Source organism: Larus michahellis, chromosome Z (genome assembly GCF_964199755.1).
Source record: "Larus michahellis chromosome Z, bLarMic1.1, whole genome shotgun sequence".
Taxonomy (NCBI): domain Eukaryota; kingdom Metazoa; phylum Chordata; class Aves; order Charadriiformes; family Laridae; genus Larus; species Larus michahellis.
Window position 1 is genome coordinate 68,965,651 of NC_133930.1, and position 21,468 is coordinate 68,987,118.

General features: G+C 39.2%; 1 protein-coding gene across 10 annotated transcripts in view; it reads right to left on the minus strand.

Annotated features, from left to right (window-relative positions):
• DMXL1 (Dmx like 1) overlaps window positions 1-19,686 on the minus strand; it is an 84,094-nt gene extending 64,408 nt beyond the window's left edge. For all 10 annotated transcript variants that reach the window (XM_074568838.1, XM_074568844.1, XM_074568843.1 and 7 more), the window contains exons 1-5: window positions 19,477-19,686; window positions 9,321-9,446; window positions 3,651-3,728; window positions 1,478-1,556; window positions 732-864 (exon numbers count right to left, since the gene is read on the minus strand). In XM_074568838.1, coding sequence (XP_074424939.1) covers window positions 732-864; window positions 1,478-1,556; window positions 3,651-3,728; window positions 9,321-9,446; window positions 19,477-19,563 — 503 coding nt within the window. In that variant the 5' untranslated portion in view covers window positions 19,564-19,686. The remainder of the gene's footprint in view (window positions 1-731; window positions 865-1,477; window positions 1,557-3,650; window positions 3,729-9,320; window positions 9,447-19,476) is intronic.
• Window positions 19,687-21,468: the final 1,782 nt, after the last annotated feature.

Sequence of the window (21,468 nt, forward strand, 5' to 3'; positions counted from 1 at the left end):
TTCATAAAGAATAATTTCAAGCGAGTCTGTCCAGCCAGCTCCTTCAGGAGACCTCTTTAAGGAGACTGACATATGGTACACTGGTCCCATGTGAACAGTGCACCTGACATCATCTTATGGCAGGAAGGACCATGATTTAAATTGTCTTATAAACTGAAGTGCTAAACTAAAACACTTCTGAATGTATCAATACAGACAAAGATTAAAATGATTAATCAACATGAATACAAGAAGAGCATTTAGAGATGCAGAAAAACAGAACACATCCATCTTTGCATGACTGTTCCAAATACCCAGAATAAACACAGAAAAAGTAAAAGGTGTGTGAAAGTGCGGAGAAGCGTGAGGAGGAAAGAAAGGTGGACATAGAAGGAAGTTTATTTTAATCAATCCTGTAAGCACAATAGTTTTCAAACACGCAGCTTTCACCTTACTTCTTGTACAAGCAACAAAGTCTACTGGGATAATCTCAATAGTAGCCTTCCCTAGTGTTCAATATAATTGAAGAGTGGCCTAAGAACATAAACTACCCCAAAAACAATTACACTTGATCTTGTAAGAAGAAAGAAATGTCACATATTCAAGGGAAATATGATTCAAACTTATCACATATCAGTAACATCTATCAAGTAACAGTATAGAATAGGATTTCACTGAACTACACAATTTCATCTGAAAAGTATGAATCAGCAAGGAAAAAGGAATTACTTGTCTTTAAATGAGGTTCTTACTTGCATTGCCAGATACATTTCCATTCTCCAAGTCCAACATCTGTTCTTTCAGTATTGTCATTGTCAGAAGGGTTTTCCAAAGGAGCATTGGACCAAAGCTGAAGACAACTGGAACCAGTCAAAAGGCGAGTACCTAAAACAAATATTTATAACAATGTAACTACAAAACAACTAGCTAAATATAGACTTTTATAAAAAGAGAGAAAAACTCCACACTTTTGCAAAGCTGAAACTGCAGAACAAAACATGCCAGATGTTATCCAAACACCTTTTCTATAGCAAGTCACTATAACAGCAGTGTGCCTTCTACACATTCCCCTACATAGATACAGATGGGGTCAATAAGGGTCAAGAAGATATTCTCATATAAGACATTTTGATTTGAGTATCTACAGTTCAAATAGTGAAAATTAATCAAATTTTCAAAGTAGTTGTTCTCTAAAAGAAACACCTAGAGCTACTGACAATGTCCCTCTTTCACAACAAATACTAACCATTTAAGCCACGGTTTTACACATTAGATACTGGTGAGATTAGGATAATCAAATAAGACCATACAGATGCACTAAATATTTTGTCTGTCCTGTAAAAAGTGACAAAAGGTAGATTTCACTCCACTTTGGTGTTCTCTATCATGCTAGGACAAAACAAAAATCTTTTCCCTGTCCCCTCAAACCAGTGAAATCTAAATAAAAAAATTAGTTGCAGTATCAAATAGTTAGATGTTTCTTTTATTCTGTTCTTACCTGTGGGATCCCACGTTAGATTATGTGCTATGGCTTCCAGTAAGATTTGAGCATTCTTCTGCCACTGATAATGTAATGTCTGAAATTTTAAGTATTCACAAATATTAGCATTAAAATGCTTCTTTCCCCTTCTATAATAGAAATAGTACAACTTCACTGCACTCTCCAACTTTTATGAAGGATGTGTTTAAAAATATATTACTGCTTATCCAATAAAAATGGATTAATTCTGATTTTTAAAAGAGCTTTCCATTAATCTCACTGTACAAATAGAAGTTTCTAACTTCTTATTTTAAAAATATAGCTTGAAAAAAATTCAGTACATAAAATCATCATCAGAATCTGTTTTTTTTTTTTAAAAGGGAAGTCCAATTTGGGGGGTAAAAATATTTCCCCAATATTTGGGGGGAAAAGAAAAGATATCTCAAAAATGAAATACGCTAAATGCACCTGGTGTTTGATATCAGTAATATTGTTGAATTAAAGGATTTCAATAAGGCCAAGATAACACACACAATACTTCCCCCCCCCCCCTTTTTTTTTTAAAAATTAGTTACTACAGGACAGTCAACTATCTTCAGATTTTGCGTCATTACTTCATTCACTGGAACAAGCTGGGGATTAAATTCACAAAATATATATCTGGTCTGTTTTCACAACAGGATGCAAAGTGCTGATGCTTTGAATTATGAAAGAAACTGAAATTATTACTGGAAACAATAATGAAAGACAACAGGGTTTTTTTTCCTAATTCACAAGCACATTTTTAAAGTAATCAACCTCCACTCAATAGATGTGAAAGTTAAAATATAACAACTAAATCTTTCAGAGGTTTGGTAGACAACAGTCAGAAGTACCTGCAGATAAGGATCTAAATGAAATATTTCTGAAGCTGGTTTTTGTTTGGGTTTTGCTTTTTTTTAGATCCTAAACATTCTAGTAAATGGAAGACAAACTTAACCTAAATATGCTGGAAATTATTGCATGCAGGTTAACTGCAAGAATGAAATAACAGAATATTTCTTCAATTATAAATATTTGAAAGCAAACTATAGGCGGAGAGTGCTTCTTCTATTGCTTACAGTTCCTACACTAACTTCAAAGTTTCAAGGTAAGTGTAATGTTTACCGATACAGAAAAACACTCAGGATGGATTCAACAGCTCCAATGATCAAAAAAGACCACAGTATATATATATAAGTTAATACGAGCATAGGAAGTCACATTTTACTATTATTTTATTGCACTGCTTTCCAGTAGTATAAATTGTTATATATATATATTCAATACTAGCTATTTAATTAATATATAAAATAACACTGATTTACAAGTATATCAAGAACCATATGACTGAGCTGGTTAGTATAAAGAAGGGAATCCACTATATGGCCATATAAAACAAACCATTAATACAAATGCAGAGGCCAAACCCCTGAAGAGGGAGACAGAAGCTCCTTGAGCAATTGCTATCAAAGCCCTCATATCGTCAAAGTGACTTTAATTAGAGTCTAATGCTTCTAATGATAAAAGTAATCCTCTCCATGTAAGAAGCATGGTTAAATAACTTGCTCTAAATTATACTATTAGCCAGAAATTAAGATTCTGGCTCCTAATTCACTAAACTGCTGTCACCGAAATGAAGCCATGCTATCAAGAGAATAAATATTTTTCTTATTCACCATTATAACACTGAAGTATAAGCATTCAGTCAGATATTCTAAAAAGGCCATAGACTTTTTGAAACTATTACAGATTTGACCAAGAGCATACAGTTTCATAAACCAAAGTTAAAATAAGAACTATAAAACACATCAGGACATAAAGGCTACACAAGGTGGTTCAAAAAGGAATTCCTATTCAATGGCTATCTCTTTGGAGAACACAGGCATGCACGTCTTTTTGGGTTCTGGCATATTTCAGTTATGAATTTTAAAGTTAGATAAATCAGTAATATGAAGCACTATAGTAAAACCAATTTTTATTAAAACTATTTCAAATAACATGTCTCTGCCCTCCTCCTACCATTTTCACTTCCCAAGGACCATCTTATCTTTCAATTTTATTCCAGCATTAAAAGAAGACATCAAAGAAATCTTCAACTTTAAAGCAAAACAGAAAAATGAGTCAGGCTTTATAACTGAGTAAATGAATTAAGGACTGATGAATTACTTACATTATGATGACTGCTGTTCTGCTTCAAAAGGCTAACGGGCTCAAAGATACAAATCACACTTCCGTAAGAAGCTGCAATCTAAAGCAATTTATATTTATATGTATGTAAACAAATAAAGAAACAAGTTATAGAACAAAAAAGAATAAAATGCAAGTTTTTTATTTTACTTTTAACCCTTCTTGTAGATAAATTTGAAGCTAACATCCTTTCAATTTCCCTTTCAATTACAGAAAAATAGTATCTAGCAAAAATCATGAAGCACGTGTTGATGATAATAAAAATTATTTACACATTAGTCCTGCTAAAATACTGAGAGTAAAGTTGGACATGAGCTTTTTAATTTTAATCAGATCTCTAATCAATATTCTTTTGACATTAAATTAGGTAAACACTCAAAGGAGTCTTCTGAGTTCAAATTCTCAGAAATGGAACCAATATTGGTTCAGGATACTTTTGTGGACTTCTCTGGCATAAGAACACACTACGCTATAAAAAGTAAATTCAGAAGACACAAGCTAAGTAAGCTAAACACCCAATGCAGAGAACTGCAGAACAGAAGAACTACTAAATGCTAATGTAAAATACTTCAAAAAAAAGTTGCAGTACGGTCAGCTTTAACTGGTATTTCAAAGACTTATTCCATCAGTGGTACCAGCTACCCCAATCTTGCATTGAGACAAAATTAAGAGTACTTTATCTCAAGATATGTCTATGAAAGACTTAAAGAAAGGCTTAAAAGACTTGTTAAGAAGAGCCAAAACAAACCAAATGGATGTTAAAGACCTTAGGCAGACAGCCCAACGGAGCCGTTAAAGGCATTGCCTAAAACTACCCTGAAATACAGATTTACAAAATGAAGGAGTTTGCATAGGTCATGCATAATGGACATCCCTCATTCTGAGGTGATGCTTGGTGTCATAAGGAGGATATCTACAGTTCTGTTATGCTGTAATAGTCAATTTCCTATTTCTGTGAAATTCTGGCTCAGAAAGCATCCACAGTTTTCTTTTAAGAACACTGAAGTCAGAGTCACTTTATACAATACATTTTGTTTTCGGTATCAGTCATAACAACTTTAAGAAAAAAAGCACTGAACTGTCATACCTAAGTTGTTAGTATTATTTACAGATCCATTAATTACAGATGCACACTATCTGTACAAATGTACAGATACATACAGATCCTAAAATCCATAGATCCGTACCTTCAAGAGAAACCCTCTGCATTTAAAAAAACAGATAGTTAAATAAATTTCTGTAATGTGAACAACCCAAACATCAGCCTGACCCAAAAATGCCAAGAATAATTTTGCCACAGTTGCAAAATGCCTGAAGAAGCTTTTTCCCTTACATGTCAGACTAATATTTGCCCTCTAATTCTCTTTAACTACCTGACTCTTTTCTTCTCATAATTCCATTCCACAGCCAAATAGCAAGAAGTTTATATAAACTCATATTGATTAGATTTTTCCTTTTTTCCAAGTCTGGACAGTACTTTTGTTTTTATTGTTTAGTGGGTTTTTAACACAAACTGAGATTAGCATGACAAAATGTTAAACAGTTAAACAATTAGTGTCCGGTGCAACTGCTACCTCCTGAAAATTCCCACAGGCTTCCACAATGACACAGCCACTCTGGCTAGTCCTCACTGAGCAGCATGGCGCCAAAAAGAATAACGCAAATTTGTGCTGAAGACTACCACAATAATCACCCAGACGTCAACCAAATACCTAGTGCAGTCTTGAGTCCTGTTATTAGAAGTAAGATGTGCAGAGAAACCTTACTGAGTTGTAAGAGAGAGATTACAGTCATCCCTAATGATAGACAGTGAGCGCACCCTCAGCAAGTCTGCAGATGACACAGAGATGAGTGGTGCAGCTGATTCACTAGAGGGAAGGGATGCCAGCTAGAGGGACCTTGGTAGGCTTGAGGAATAGGCCCATGTGAACCCCATGAAGTTCAACAAGGACAAGTGCAAGATCCTGCGCCTTGCACAATCCCCAGTATCAATATAGACTAGGGGAATGAACGGACCGAGAGCAGTCCTGAGGAAAAGGGGAGATACTGGTGGATGAAAAACTGAACATGAGCTGGCAATGTGCACTTGCAGCCCAGAAAGCCAATCATATCCTGCGCTGCATCAAATAGCATGGTGGACACCAGGGTGAGTGAGGTGATTCTGCCCCTCTGCTCCACTCTGGTGAGACCCCACCTGGAGTACTGCATCCAGCTCTGGAGTCCTCAATACAAAAAAGACATGCTTCTGTTGGAGCGGGTCCAGAGGAGGGCCACAACAATGATGAGAGGGCTGGAGCACCTCTGCTATGAGGACAGGCTGAGAGAGTTGCGGTTGTTCAGCCTGAAGAACAGAAGGCTCCGGGGGCACCGTATCGCAGCCTTTCAATACTTAAAGGGGACTTACATGAAAGATTGAGAAAGACTTTTTTACCAGGGCTTGTAGCAATAGGACAAGGGGTAATGGTTTTAAACAAAAAGAAAGTAGATTTAGATTGGACACAAGGAAGAATTTTTTTTATGATCAGGATGGTGAGACACTGGAAGAGGCTACCCAGAGAGGTTGTAGATGCACCATCCCTGGAACCATTCAAGGTCAGGATAGGGTTTTGAGCAACATGATCTAGTGATAGATGTCCCTGCCCACAACAGGGGGGGGTGGGGATTTGTCTAGATCATCTTTAAAGGCCCTTTCCAACCCAAACTATTCTATGACTCCATAATTCTTGCACTGCCATATAAGAATAAAGTATCAGTCCTTGGGGCAGCAACTTTGACCACTCTCACCACTTTGTCCAAATTAAGAATACAACTGGCAGCATCAGGTAATAATTTTATGGAGTTTCAGTATAATCCAAACAGTTTCTTGATACACTTATAGTTTTCTCCACCAGGCCTCCATATTGCATAGAAATCCCCAACATTTTTCTCATTCATCAAAAGGCCTGTAACTCTTACTAAGTTATATTATCACCTACTACCAAACAGCAGACTTACTGGTTTTACTTGCCAATTTTCTACAGGCAACCTGTTAGCATGTAAACTAAATTAAATTTTTAATTAGTACCTACATTTTTCTTTGACATCAGCAAAATAGTTTGTTTCATAAAGAAAACTCTTCATATACATTGTAACACTGCAGTCACCAGCCATGATGCAAACAACTTTGATTAAACATTACAAATGATCTGAAGCTAGGACCATCTTTTTGTACTCTATTATCTATTTGTACAAGCCAAACCACAAAAACAAATTTTTGTCAGGTCATCATTAAAAGTTTAGACCTTAATTCTTATGTTCGCTAGAGGAATTGGAAAAAGGCTTGTAGCTTATATTGTGTGGGAGAAGATCAAGTACTGTACCCACTTACAAATAAATTGCTGATTACCAAGTTGCCTACAACCAGAGGCAGAAGACTGGATTCAGTTGCCTAAGATTAAATTATCCTGTTTCAGAAACTAGTCCTTGCAAATCCATGCGAGACTTTTTAAAAAGGCTTTTTTTTATATATATGTATACAAACACATACAAACATATGTAAATATAAACATATACACACATGCTTTCTTGGGATGATTAAAAATTTTCATCCATTTTCTTCCTCTCATCTCATTCTTGGAGACAGAGAATTAAGCTTATCTCCAAAACTAGACTAGGAAGAGAAAAGATGGTGCCATGTTCCCCCCACCCTTGAAAGCCAAGGGAGAGGTGGGTCATACATGAACTTCTAAGCTACTGCTACTTCAAAGTAGCTTCACAAGGCACTAGCTTCCCAATAAACTAGAATTAGATTCAGGGGGCAAGGATGGAGAAAAAATTCAACTCATTACTTTTGTAACAAGAAAATAACGCTCTTATAAACCAATCCTGTCATCCAAAGGGAGAAAGATGGAGATCCTTCAAAGACAGTAAAGGCGAGCTATTATTAAGAAAATGCTGGATAGCAGTTCTCCATAAAGTAAAAAATTAAAAAGGTACATAGTTCATAAACTACATATTATAACTAGATGCTTTCTAGAAAGGTTCAAAATTGCAGCCTAAATAAGCTAAATTATTTGCACTCTGGTTCTTTGTACAGATTTTAAACAATAAAGAATAATACAGACGTAAACTGAAGAGAGATCTGTGTGTCAATACTGATGTAGAAGCTGTAAGAAGAGATTCCGTCCTTGCAACAGTGAACTGGAAATGCATTGATCAGTCCGGTCCATAAATAGATTCCTAGCCATTCACTGCTGAAATACTTTCAGCACCCTGCAAATACCTCTATAGCCTAACTCCTAACAGCAAACAACACCAACTGTCAGAATCAAAATGATCACACAGGTCTACTTAAGAAACGAAAAAATTTTAAAGCTTGATCTAAGTTTGATCATTTGATATATTCATCTGTGTTAATTTACACTTCAAGAACAGTTTGTCATTTAAATGCATGCAGAACTGCTGTTGTGCAGTCAAGATGACCTTGCAAATTTGCAGAAAAATTTTACAAGATTAACTGTGATATGTGATCCGCATGTGTAATTCACCATCTGTTAACACACAGCCAGTGAACTCAAAAAAACTTTCTAGTTAACAGCAGCCAATGGAGACCCACATGCAATCTTTATGGCTACAAGGTACCAGAGAGAGGAGAACGTTTCCTCATTTTCATTTATGTTCATTTATGTTAGTGAATGGTATTCACTACCATTGCAGGTGTTCATCACTCAAACATTAAAAAGCATGAACAGAGAGCGCCTGGGGATCACTATCGTAGACTTCACATGTAAACACGAACTGGTTTCCATGCAGAAGTCTCATCTCAAGATGGACACCAGAATGTAACTAAAGCACTCAGCAGCTCATAAGGCTTGTACTGATGAGCAGAAGGCTCACATTACCTCCTTACTAGGACAGACCTAAAGAAAGCAACAAAAAAACCCTTAGGTGAGCCAATCTGTACCCAGACACGGTTCCTACTGTGTCTGTGAATAGCTTAAGCACGCTGTGGTATCCCAATGAATAAAGTTACCTGGTTGTTTTTGTTTGTTTGTTTTTGGGTTTTTTTGTTGGTTTTTTTTTTTTTTACTGTGACAGAACAAATAAGGAAGACCTCTGTAAAAAGGACTTGAAACATCGTAGTGTCTAAAATACAAGATTTCTGATCCAGTTTACCTACATAAAGAGAATGAAAAGCTGAGAATTCAAGAAAGCAAAACCATGTCCCAAAGCAGCTTTAAGCCTTTATGAATTGCTTGAAAGCGATGTCATTTTTCCAGATGACCTGAAAGTGATTTTTGTGGAAGCACTCAGTTGGTGCCACACACTAACATCTCAAAGCATGTTGATGACACACCCAGTAGTGTGAAGCCACAGTGAATAAATTACCTTTGCTTCCACCTTACTCATTTTAGTCAAATTCTTGCTATCTCCTCTACGCAGCCCTGTGTGTATCTGTATCTTCCTGTGCAGCCCTACATATCTTCTACAAACTCATATCTATGGTTACTATTTCACATTCACTGTGCTGCTTTCCACAAATAAAGACATGAAGCAATTGGCCATTTTACTACTCGCTTTTGTGTATTTGCTTTAACTTGCAAGTATCCATGCTCTCAAGGAGGTGCTTAACGTGACATTGACAGAACATTACTAGAAATGCTGTTTTACGTACCTTCCCCTGTTGCATTGAACAGTCCACACATCCCACCTGAATGTTTCCATGTTTTGCTCCAGGAATTATCTGTAATCTTTCAAAGTCAGTCCCCAATACCACAATATCACATCCTGATGCATAGGCCTAAAAAACAGAAAATAAATAATAATTAAGTAAAGCTTTAGCTATTTTTGGCATATCAGTGAAGTAAGAAACAGCATAGCCCGTGTACCCTATCCAAGTAGAACATTATGGAGAGAAGTATAGACGTATTTGCAGAGATCAAACAGATGTCTACCTTTTAAATCAAGCAACAGAAGTGGCAAATTACCATCCCTCCATGCTTAGAAATGCATCACAACACTTGCATAACAAACAGTGGTTCAAGATAGAAGAGGCAAAAAAGACGGGAGTTATGAAATCATCTAAGAGAAAGGAAAAAGCATGAAGAACAAAGTTCATGCAAAGTAGGAAAAAGTTACATATTTTCTAGACTGAGGACAGAGGCATTTAAAAATAAATTTTTGAAAAGGGGGAACAGAACTGAGGAGCTAAAATGATACAAAGCATTTACTAAGGAATTTAGTAAAGGAAAAATGCAAGGGGGTAACAGAATGAAGCTTAGTTACCGAAAAGCAAAGCTGTGCTTTCAGACTTGTTGAGTCTCCCGTTATTTGCATTCCATTGATTAATTTGATTTTTTCTTAAACTTATATTGTCACTAAGTAATTTGATATATCTAGCACATTCACAAAGCCAACTGATTGAGTACTGCAATGTCAAAATTTCTTCCTATTTTTATGCAAGTTTTATTAGAAACTGAGCACAGAATAAAATGGAGAGAAAGACTGAACACTGAGGAAACTTGTGGAAACAATAGTGAGCAGAATCATCCAATAAGCGTAAGAATATAGCATTCAAGGATGAAAGTCCTAGAACAAGGAATGCACATCTATTAAAATGTTAAAGCCAGGAAGCAGCAACAAAATTATGAGCACAAAAAATAGTGTCCTGTTAGAGTGCAAGAGAACAGTAACAGGGCTAAAAAGCCATTTTAGTTGGCCAAAAGATTCAAGAACAGAACAGTCTCACAAAAGCCGCAAACAGAAGATTTCCGTATACTGATATAAATGATCATGCCTTACAACCAACCCTACCAATTTCTCATATATTAAGTAAAACCACTTTTGACTTGAAAGAAAAAAAGCAGTAATATTGAATGTTAGATTTACAAATTTGAAATCTGAGGATCATGTTTCCAGGCATTCCACATGAAAGAGTACTTTTAGCCAAGCCTGACCTAGACTAACATACCATTACATACATTGAAATAAATTTTAAAAATATGGATATTTTGGTCAAAAGACAATTTTCCCTACAAAGGGTTTGGTGATATTTCACAAAATAAACCTACCCAGAAGACTGATCAACATTCTCAGCCAATATTCAGCTATTCCTTTCCAACCAGCAGATGAGAAGCCATCCTTAAAATAACCTGATAATTGAAAATTCTGTCCAGAATGCTTCTGCAGACTAAATATAACCATATATTTGTTTATGATCACTTATTATTGGCCAGCTTTTTCAGCCCTTTCCTGGCCTGTCCCCTCTTCAGCTTCAAGAAGAGGTTTAAGCAGTGTAATTCCTCCTGTCAAAAGAGCAGCATTTATTACAAATTGACATATTAAACCACAGGCTCCAAAGCCTCATTTAAAACTCATTCCAAAAGAGGAGATTGAGTCCTACTCTTTGTTCAAATGTTAAAGTGATTATTTTGATACCGCAATTACATGAACTTTGGACCTGTTCCTCACACAACATTTTTTTCTTTAGTTAAAAACCATCTCACCTGGTGACTCACCCTAGTCCACCAGGCAAAGGTTATTCAGAAGTACCATATATACAATTTTTCCCAAAGCCATTCTGTTGAATATAGTGTTCCACATGGAAGCAATTTTAAGGAAGGGAAAAAAAAAAAAAAAAGAAAAAGTGCTTCACTTTAAAGACAGAACATGGCTTTATTAAAATCGTCTTTAAAAGATTGAAGTGCCAAAAACTGTATGAAGACCACCTGCTCTTCTGTATGCCCCTCTAGGCCTCATCAGCACCTCACAGACTTACTAGAATAGATTTCTCCCATCTGGTTCTCTCCATTTCTAGCTTCACAGGCAAGCCTGAGATCACGTAGTGTCACAAAACCACAGTATTTCCACCACGGTGAGCAAGCACCAGCATATGCAGTAACACATACCATTAGCAGTCATCCTAAAGTTCATAAACTAACCATTTAAATGGGATCAAGAACTTGACCAGTTTTAACATACCGAAAAAAAAAAATAAAAATCACAGAATGGTTAGAGTTGGAAGGGACCTTGAAGATCATCTAGTTTCAACCCCCCCTGCCATGGGCAGGGACACCTCCCACTAGACCAGGCTGCTCAAATTCCCATCCAAACCTCCAGGGATGGGGCACCTACAACCTCTCTGGACAACCTGTTCCAGTGTCTCACCACCCTCATAGTGAAAAATTTACTCCTGATATCTAATCTGAACCTACTGTCTTCTAGTTTGAGGAAATTACCCCTCATCCTATCACCACATGCCCTTGTAAAAAGTCCCTCCCCATCTTTCCTGTAGGCCCCCTTTAGGTACTGGTAGGCCGCTATAAGTCTCCCCGGAGTTCTCTTCTCCCAGTTGAACAACCCCAACTCTCTCAGCCTGTCCTCATAGCAGAGGCGCTCCAGCCCTCTGATCATTGTTGCGGCCCTCCTCTGGACCTGCTCCAACAGGTCGACGTCCTTCTTGAATCTTGAATCCTGAGTACACTTGGCATTTTGCACTGGAAGAACTCTAAAGTAACTATCAAATACTACACACTGGAACCTTTAGGAACTGCTACATTCATCAATGTATCAGGACGAAGGACTTAAAATAGTATCAGAACTCAGGCTATCTCCTGCTGCTGCAGGCTGTGCTGGACAGCAGTAGCTCAAAGAGGTATGCAAACATCCTAGACTTGCTGTTTCATGAAAATGTTCCCTTTATGAATATAAATTCTCGTCCGAGAGTTATAGCTCCTCCTCCCTTTTGCTATATTTAAACATGGCTATTATTTTATGTTTAATACTCATTTCCTGCCCAACTTCATATGCTGTGTGTTTAAAAAAAAAAGAAAGGTTGTCAAATTGGGGATGAACTTTCTGAAGGGGAATTGGGGAATATCTTCTTATCCTAGCAGTTCTCAGTTCTAACAATTAACTAGAAGTGCACTTGTAAGAAACCAGACCAGGGTGGGGGTGAGAGAAGTGTTCTTTTAAAATCCGATCCTTGGAAGAAAAATATAGTCATCCCATCCTTACATTGTGGTAATTCTCCACATTACCTGAAAAAAAATTGCATTTGGGGAAAAAAGAATCACTTCTGACATCAGCCTATTCAGATGGATTAGATCATACTTGTTCACATTGACTTCCCAATCCCCAATAAGCTGTAGAACCACTGACTAGCTCATAAGCCTGTAGAGCTGATCTGTCCTCAAAGAGGTAGGAAGGGGGGAAAAAAAAGCATTTTCAAAGAGTTTCCAAATATAACTACAGCCAAGCAGAAGGATGACGACTTGGAAGTTATTTTTGACGTTTAGTCAATGTTCGCCTGCAGGAGAACCACAATTTCAAAGACAAAAGGCATGGGATGCAGAGGGGAAGGAAGCTATATGTTTCAGAGAAAAAAAGACTGTCTGAATAGAAGGTACCTAAGGTGTCTGGCAATGAAACTGCAGCAGGCTCCCTTTCCTACTGTTGCCTACCATCCCAATTCCATTATGCTTCACACTGACCAGACACTTTGGAAGGGAAGCTTTAGGGTTCCCCACCTCCTAAGGTGTCCTTCCTTTGGTTTTTTGCCGTCCCCACTGCAACTCATCCATTAGACTGTCTCTGTGCAGAGAAGTCACATCCTCATACAAACTCCCTGGAACCCAGACTCCTGTTCTGAATGAAGTTTCTAAGCAGTAGTATCCCATGAAGACATTCTTCTAAAACAAGAGTACAAAACTAACTCCTGGACTAATTTTACAGTTACATTTTTTCATCTCAGAAAATTGCATGAGGTATTTCAGCATAGTATAACAGAAGTCAGTACTCAGGATTAAGGGATACTTTCTGTACCATAACAATCTCTCAGATATAACAGAAATGAATTCTGCCCACCACTCAACTTTATCTGCCTTCTACTGCAAGACTTGTCCACAATAGTTCACATGTCACTCATTTTCATTTTGACAGAAGCTACTGAGATTGCATTTTTATGAGCTATTGAAACTAAGAAAAAAGGTAATTCAAGTGTTCTATTAAGTGTAGGGCAAGAAGCAATTTCAGAGCATAAGCATTTCTCATATCTATACTCTTGTCTATATCACCTGGTCTTTGAGGGGGGAGGGGGCACAAAATGCTGCCATACAGTTCAACTAGGAAAGAATTCCTAAATAATCATTTTTAAAAAATAATAAAACCCTTAGATGCCATTTTAAAGCAAGCAGAGCCTCTAAATCTGATTTTGGCAAGCCATAAAAGCCTTTCACCTTATGAATGTCCTAGAATATTTACAAGAAAGTTGTCTTTGCACAATGGGACAAGTAGATAGTGTTGACATTATCATGTTCTTGGAATGTTTATTAAACAATGCTTTGTTCTTCTCTTACACGAATAAACAAGGTAGAACTAGTTCAAGCTGCATGAACATAGATTTCACTAGCTGTTGACACAACAAAACAAACCTGAAATTAGGAAGTGAAAGATGATTCAGGCCTGTGAAAATAAATGTGATTTTGCATGTGGTACAGGGGTTTCACACAATTTCTACCCATTCTTTTAAACAGATTTCAGCTTTTACTTCTAAAATCATATTTCTTTGGAAAATATTAACAGATATGTTGACAATAACAGTGCTTTAAAAGCATGTCAGTTTTAATAGAAAGTAGTTCATATAATTGTCTATACTATTTCATTTCTTTCTAAACTGAAAGCCTGACATATACAACTCAGAGAATGGTATGGGCAAATTAGACTCCACTCTCAACAGAAGAAAAGCAAATGAACAGGGGTCTTGACCTCTTACTTAGCACAGCACCTCTAAAGTAGTTATTTCCCTTTATACTCAACCCCCTTTATATATTTCTTCTATGTACTGCCATACAAAGTTTTTGCTATAGTTTCTGCTACAGCTACATAAGGAGTGACACGTTATCTTGCACAAACTTTATTTAACCTACATCTCTTAAATGAAGGGCACAAGTACACACAACATAAACTGCCAGCTATTATCCACAGGTGAACGTGGTAGTATGCGTGTGCACACATTTGCATTTATAAAGTAATATATATATATAACACATGCAATATATGGGATGAACATACACACTAGAAAGATAATGCAAAACTCCGTGCTGGCCCGAGGTCATACAGAACCACCCAGCCGAAGCAGGCCAAGGGACTACACTTAACAGTTCACTGTAACTTTTCTGGAAACGTTCTCTTCCCACTATAGCTATACTGGAAGCTTACGGGTTCAACAACCCACACTATCTTTTGCTTCTTTTGTTTTGCAACTGATTCAGTTACTGTATCCGAGGTAATCCTCAAGCCAGGTCGAGGCCATTTTTACCACTGATGGGTCTCAAGGGTTCTTATGTCCCTTGCAAATGAAATGAAGCAAGCCCCGAAGGTCAGGATGCCAAGGCTCACAACCAAATTGACCAAATAAAAGATTTTATCGGAATTCTATAATAGCTGAATAACATTTTTACCACTTGTTTGAAAGTGTAAGTTTACAACAGGTATTTTTATGACCTCTACAACCATTATACCTTAGGGAAGATTCATTTCCCCGTTTAAGAAAAAAAAAAGGCGCTATTTCAAGGAAAAGCACTGTTGACTATGTATCAAAACTTATTAACAAAAAAATAGAAAAACCTGTGTTTTTTAAATACAGCTGTTTCTTCTGCTGGATTGAGCACATAAACATAATACATTCTCAGTCTGCAAGGGCTAAATACTGCTTAAATGCAACACAAATAGGCACAGGCAGAAGAGGAATATTTCCTTATGTCTTACTCCTTTTATTCCCCCCACCCCATTCAGTTCCTCTTCTAAGAAAAATACACCACAAAAGTCATTCTTATGAAAAGTAAAGATAAAAAGTAAAGGCAAATAAATTTATTAAGTGGGTGATACTGCAGTAACTTCTGTATTTCTCTCCTTTGCACAGAATGGTCAAAATAAAAAAGAACAGTCACCATGAATCACGTGGTACCTTTCTGAATTACTCTATTAAAAAAAAGATATCTGATCCACGCAAACTTACATTTGCACTATTATTTTAGCATGGTCTCTCCCCACCCCCCTTATCAAAACTTACTCTGGTCTAAGTATTACATCTAAATATTTTATTTAAAAAAAAATATTTCTTTCATTACAAAGATTAATTAAATTTAATAAATATTCTTTCATCATCCTTGGAAAAAATTCCAACCTTCTAATCTATCAAAAGTACTTGAACTAATGTACTTCTTTAAGTGGCAAATTGATTGGCCATGCACTTAGAACCAAATCTCAGTGAAACTGCACTTTCCATTGAAATATAAAGAGGTCTTATCCTTTTTTTTTTTTAGATTAATTCAGTTCAAAAAACAATTCATTTCTTAGTTCAGAATAGGCTAACTGGAACACAGAGGAAAAAAAAAAGAAGTATCAAAAAGGTTTCCTTTCCTTTTTCTAAATCATAATCAAGAAGCAGGAGTAAACAGTGTAACTTCTTGGGTGACTCTTGCGAACAGTCAGTTAATTTTCTTGACTATAGATATGCATGGAATTCTAAATATAAAGAAAATGTTAAGTATTTTCTAGACAGAGAAGTAACAATTTTATTGAGCCACAGAATCTATTTTTATTTATAAAAAAATTACAAAGCTGGAAATCTTTATATCAAAGAATTTTACAAAGATGGAAACCTTTACATCACAACCCAGTATCTTCAGAAAATTCAGTGTGGTCTTGACCAAACTGATCCAAAAAAACCACATTTTCCAAGTGCTTTTCAACTTAACATTTGAAGTTCACAGTTTTGTCAATCATGCAAAGTAAGTCCCAAGTCCAGGGTGAATTTAGTTACACACAGAGAGGAAATCTGTCCAGAAAAGATTCTGGTTGCATTGAAAGAAACCATGCAATTTATCTTTCTCTCCCAAATTTTCACCCTTACAAACAAGCGCTCTTTTGTGACTTCCATTACCAGTCTTGGCACTTGTGCTTGTAAAGTTGTTATTGCTCACAGTGATTATTGTTTTTTCCTCCTCTTCTGATACTTGGAAAAAAACAAAAGGAAAAAAAATATTACAGAAGTAGAACTGAACAAGTAAAAATGCAAAAAACCAACCAATCACAAAAGTTGTATCAATGCTCATTACCGAATAACTTAAAATACAATTTTCGTAATAACTAGTAGAACAGTATCCAATGTGATATGTCCATGAACTCATTAAACAAATGCTTTTTTACTAAATATTTCAGAGGTGAAAACAACAAAAGAAAGCAAAGGATGTACTCCACTGTGGGCAAGTACATGAAAAATAATTAGATTTCAAGAGAAGCACACTGACAGTAAGCAATTAAATTCTGACTTCTGAGGGCCGAATTCTCATTCATTTTGTGTACCATATGTTATTACTGCCTGCTTTCAGTGGATAAATAACAGGCATGCTTCTTATGGTATCTTGATGCTTATGAGTCTTTTTCTATATATAAATAAGAGACGTGCCAAAAACTCTATCAATGTTCTCTCCAAGGAAGCTCATGCTCCAGTTCACACTTCACATCCTAGAAAAAGAAGGCCTGAACAACAAACCTGCATGCGACTAGGACAAGTACGTCAAATACCATCTTAAAACAGAACTGCACGTGTTCAAAAAGGTGCATGCAATTCAGTGGGTACAGGCACTTTTCAACTAGTTTCACTTCCAATTTTTCAGAGTTTAGGAGAAGAATCTGTTATTTTTACCTTAGAACTGTAATATTTTGAAACTTTTCACCTTAAGTATTCAGTACAGCATATCAGACAATACTCTGAACAACGCCATATCCAAAAAAATCAAGGTATTAAAGACAAAGTTCTTTTGCCAGACAAAGGTAACTCACCCCACCTGCACAGTACATAACCCTGAAATATCAGCTTCTATATAGAAGTTCTCAGCCATGAAAACTGGAAACAGAAGGTTGCTGAGATACGTTTTATTCCCATTTCTAAGATATCATTCAAGAGCATTTATACTTATTAATGCTTATATAATGACTTCAGATATGGGAAAATTGTCCATTTTTCTTGTTGGATTTTCTGAAGGTTAAGTCCACCATTGCTTTCCAAAAAGGCAGAAATCAGTTTCAGTACCTTTCACTTAATCCTTCTGAGCAACCTCATGAACTCAAAAAAGCATTATAAAATGAGTAACAGCAACACCAACAAAGAAAAAACCCACAACAAAACTAAACCAAACCAAAACTAACACCAAACCTGAAGCAGTCGAGGATATTTCTGCTCCCCGTTTTAAAACTGAGGAAAAGAAATCCATTAATAACCTTCTTGGTAAAAGCAAGATGAATTCGTCCATAGGAAACATTGTTACTATATTTATGCCAAAACAGCTCTTGCAAAAAAGAGATCATAGAAACAGTTACTGAAAAGTGCACTTCCCAATCATTCCTTTCTCCCGAAAGAGAGATTCTTACTCTTCTCATCCATTGGGGAGCTCTAACACTTTTGATAAGTTAGGCTGTAACAAGCAGAGAACACCTTGGTGACACTGATAACTCGATTTCCCTCAAAAAATAATGATATTAAAATGTGAAACTTACGAGAACACACTTCAAAAGCTTACTAGCATTTTCCTGTAAAGCAAACCTCCTTGTCTCTTACCAAATGGTTTCCCATCACTGGTGGGTCTTTAATATTTCTGGGTATGTAAAATCAGAAAGTTAGGCACAGTTGGAATTTGAAGTCCCAATCACTGTTGTTTAAGAAACCTTCCAACATGAACTTCTTCAGAGGAATTTTTTGTTGGAAGCGAGGACATCACAGGACAAGACTGCAGATAAAGGGACTTTGCAAAGCCAGCCTAGCTCTGGGGAAGCAGCTCTGGGGTGGTGCTTCACTCTGAACACTGCCTGTTCCCCACCTTTCCAAGCACTAAGGGAAGCAACGAGGAGCCAGCTGAATACAACTGCGTACACCAGACGGGACAGAAAAAAATAAGTTTCTTAATTTTTGCATTTCTATCATTCCCCTATAAACTTAAAACCAGGCTATGCTGTCACTACGGGTGGCCAGAAAAGGTAAGGTTAAAAATACTCAAACATGGTGCACTGAGAAACTTTACTGTGTCTTATTTCATTCCTCTTCAACCAAAAACGCAAGGCAGGAAGGGTATATTTCTGAGGGAGGGTGGGAAGAAAGGCAGGACAACAGAAGTCTGTTTACAAAACAAAAGTGAAAGGGAGGAAAACAAACACTAATAAAGGGCTTTAGCCTTTACGACGTACTGCGAGTGTTTTTTCTCCACTCCAAGTATAAACACCGACAGGGAATTCAAAAATGGTTCTAAAAATCTTAACGCTAAGGCACGGTGTTTCAAGATCCTCTTCAACTATGACCAGGAAAGGTTTTAATCACACCTCGGACCGAAGGCGAGCGCTGAAATTCCCGTCCCCAGCCCGCCGCGCGTCCCGCCTGACGTTTATGTAATCTTTTACCAAAGCCACCATATTCCTGCGTTGGGCAAACCCGGCTGCCAGCGCCGCCCGCCTCCGCCGGTCCCCGCCGACCACCGCGCTCGCCCCCGGGGCCCCCTCCCTCCCTGCCTCGCTCCGAACACCGCCCGCACCGGCCCGGCCGGCCCCCGGCACCTCGGGGCTGGCGAACCACCGCCTCCCCGGGAAAGTTCTGCACGGACCCCGGGCTGCGGGCGGGCCGCGGGCAGGTGCGCCGCAGGCCTTTCAGGGAAGCCCTCCCCCGGCGGCGACCAGTGCCGCTACCAGCCCTGCTCCAGGAGTCGGCGGCCGCCACCGCGCCTGACGCAGCCGCTTTAAGCGCCGGGGAGCCCGGCGCAGGGGCCCGGCGGCGGACTCACCGTGAAGGGCTGGTCATGCAGGCTCCCCACGGAGAAGCAGTTGTCCCCGGGGTTCACCGCCCCCGTCAGCACCTGGTGCAGGTTCATGGCGAGGAGGTGTAGGGGAGGCGCCGCCGGCCCCTGCCGCTCGGCCGCCCCACGTCCCGCGGGCGGCAGAGGAGGAGGAGGCGGCGGCGGCGGCACATACTGCGGGGCGGGGCGGGGCCGGGCCGGGCCGGGCCGGGCCGGGGGGGGCGGGGCACGGAGGTGCAGCGCCCCCTGCCGGCGACCTCCGCCGCCCGCCCAGCGGCCGCGCCGCGCCCGCGCCGCGAACTCTCGCGAGAGCCGGGCTGCGACCGCCTCCCCCCTCCCCCCCCGGCGCCTGGCCCCTCCCGAGGCCCCTCAGGGCCACTGGGGTGGGCGGTGGGGGGCGGGGGCGGGGTTTGAGGTGGTGAGTTTAACTTTTTTGTGGGAAATGCAGCCTCGGCCGGCTGGCAAAGGCGGTCGGTGTGGCTGACCCAGGAGGGGCACTCGACACTTGCCAAGCCTGCTGCCGGGCCTTCCGCTTTGCTGGGGCGGACGCGGGAGTCGGTAACCTTGGCAAGAGTCAGTAACCCCAAACGCAGCGCCTTATAGCCCACGTAATTACACAAACGGGGGGACTCGGCCACAGCCGTTCCGTAGGCCATTACAAGAGGGAGCATCTAGCAATGGCAGACGTGGTTCCCTGAGACTTGGGAAACGAAGAAGACATTTTCCTCGGACACCAGATTAGCTGTAGGCAACCGTTTTTTTCACCTTCCTCGTAACATGATAAAAAAGAAAACAGGAGCTATCTAGGATGGATGTTGCTTTACGTGCCATTTAAGAGCGGGATTAGTGGAGGCCGGTTTGGCCCCACGAGATAAGATAAGTCAGGCCCAAGAGCGACACATGGTGTAACCTGCACGTTCGGATGACAGGAGGGTCCTCAGATCTGCCCTACCAGGGAACGGGTCCAGCGGAGGGCCACAAAGATGATCAGAGGGCTGGAGCACCTCTGCTGTGGACAGGCTGGGAGGGTTGGGGTTGTTCCGCCTGGAGAAGAGAAGGCTCCGGGGAGACCTTATAGCAGCCTTCCAGTACCTAAAGGGGGGCTACAGGAAGGATGGGGAGGGGCTCTTTATCAGGGAATGTAACGATAGGACACGGGGCAACGGCCTCAAACTGAAAGCGGGTAGATTTAGATTGGATATCAGGAAGAAATTTTTTACTGTGAGGATGGTGAGACACTGGAACAGGTTGCCCAGGGAAGCTGTGGATGCCCCATCCCTGGAAGTGTTCAAGGCCAGGCTGGATGGGGCTTGGAGCAGCCTGGTCTAGTGGGAGGTGTCCCTGCCCAGGGCAGGGGGTTGCAACTAGATGGTCTTTAAGGTCCCTTCCAACCTGAACCATTCTGTGATTCTGTGTAACTTCAAAATGGCCTGGAAGATGGAGGTATCTCCCAATTATGAGACATCATGGCCATTCTCTGTGCTACACTGAAAGCACTTTATGTCTTGTTATTAATATTTCTTTCCACTGTAACTAGTTTTTAGTATTCCATCGATTTCTCATAGAAACTTCAGCATTACTTGTGTTTTCCTTTGTAAATTACAGCTCCAACATCAATTTTCATTCTTGCTGCTACATTATCCCAGTATCAAATATTAGACCCTCTTTCTGCCCACTATCTGTTTCAAGAAATAATACAAAATCAAAATCATTTAATGATGTATAGGCATAACTTTGTGTATCACATCCCACAAAATTTATAAGGTGATACTACATATCTGTACACGGCAATGCCTTTTCATCCTGTGTTACTTGTCCAGTCCTCGTGTAAGCAAGGCCAACCTTTTGGGCATGGTTTCTCACACATTATTTTAATAAATATAAGCCTAGCATCCTTTGAAAAGCAGGTTGAAAAGCATCTCACCATAACACTGGTTGCTGCAACAATTCATGTAAATGAAAGAAAGATTTCTCCTATTT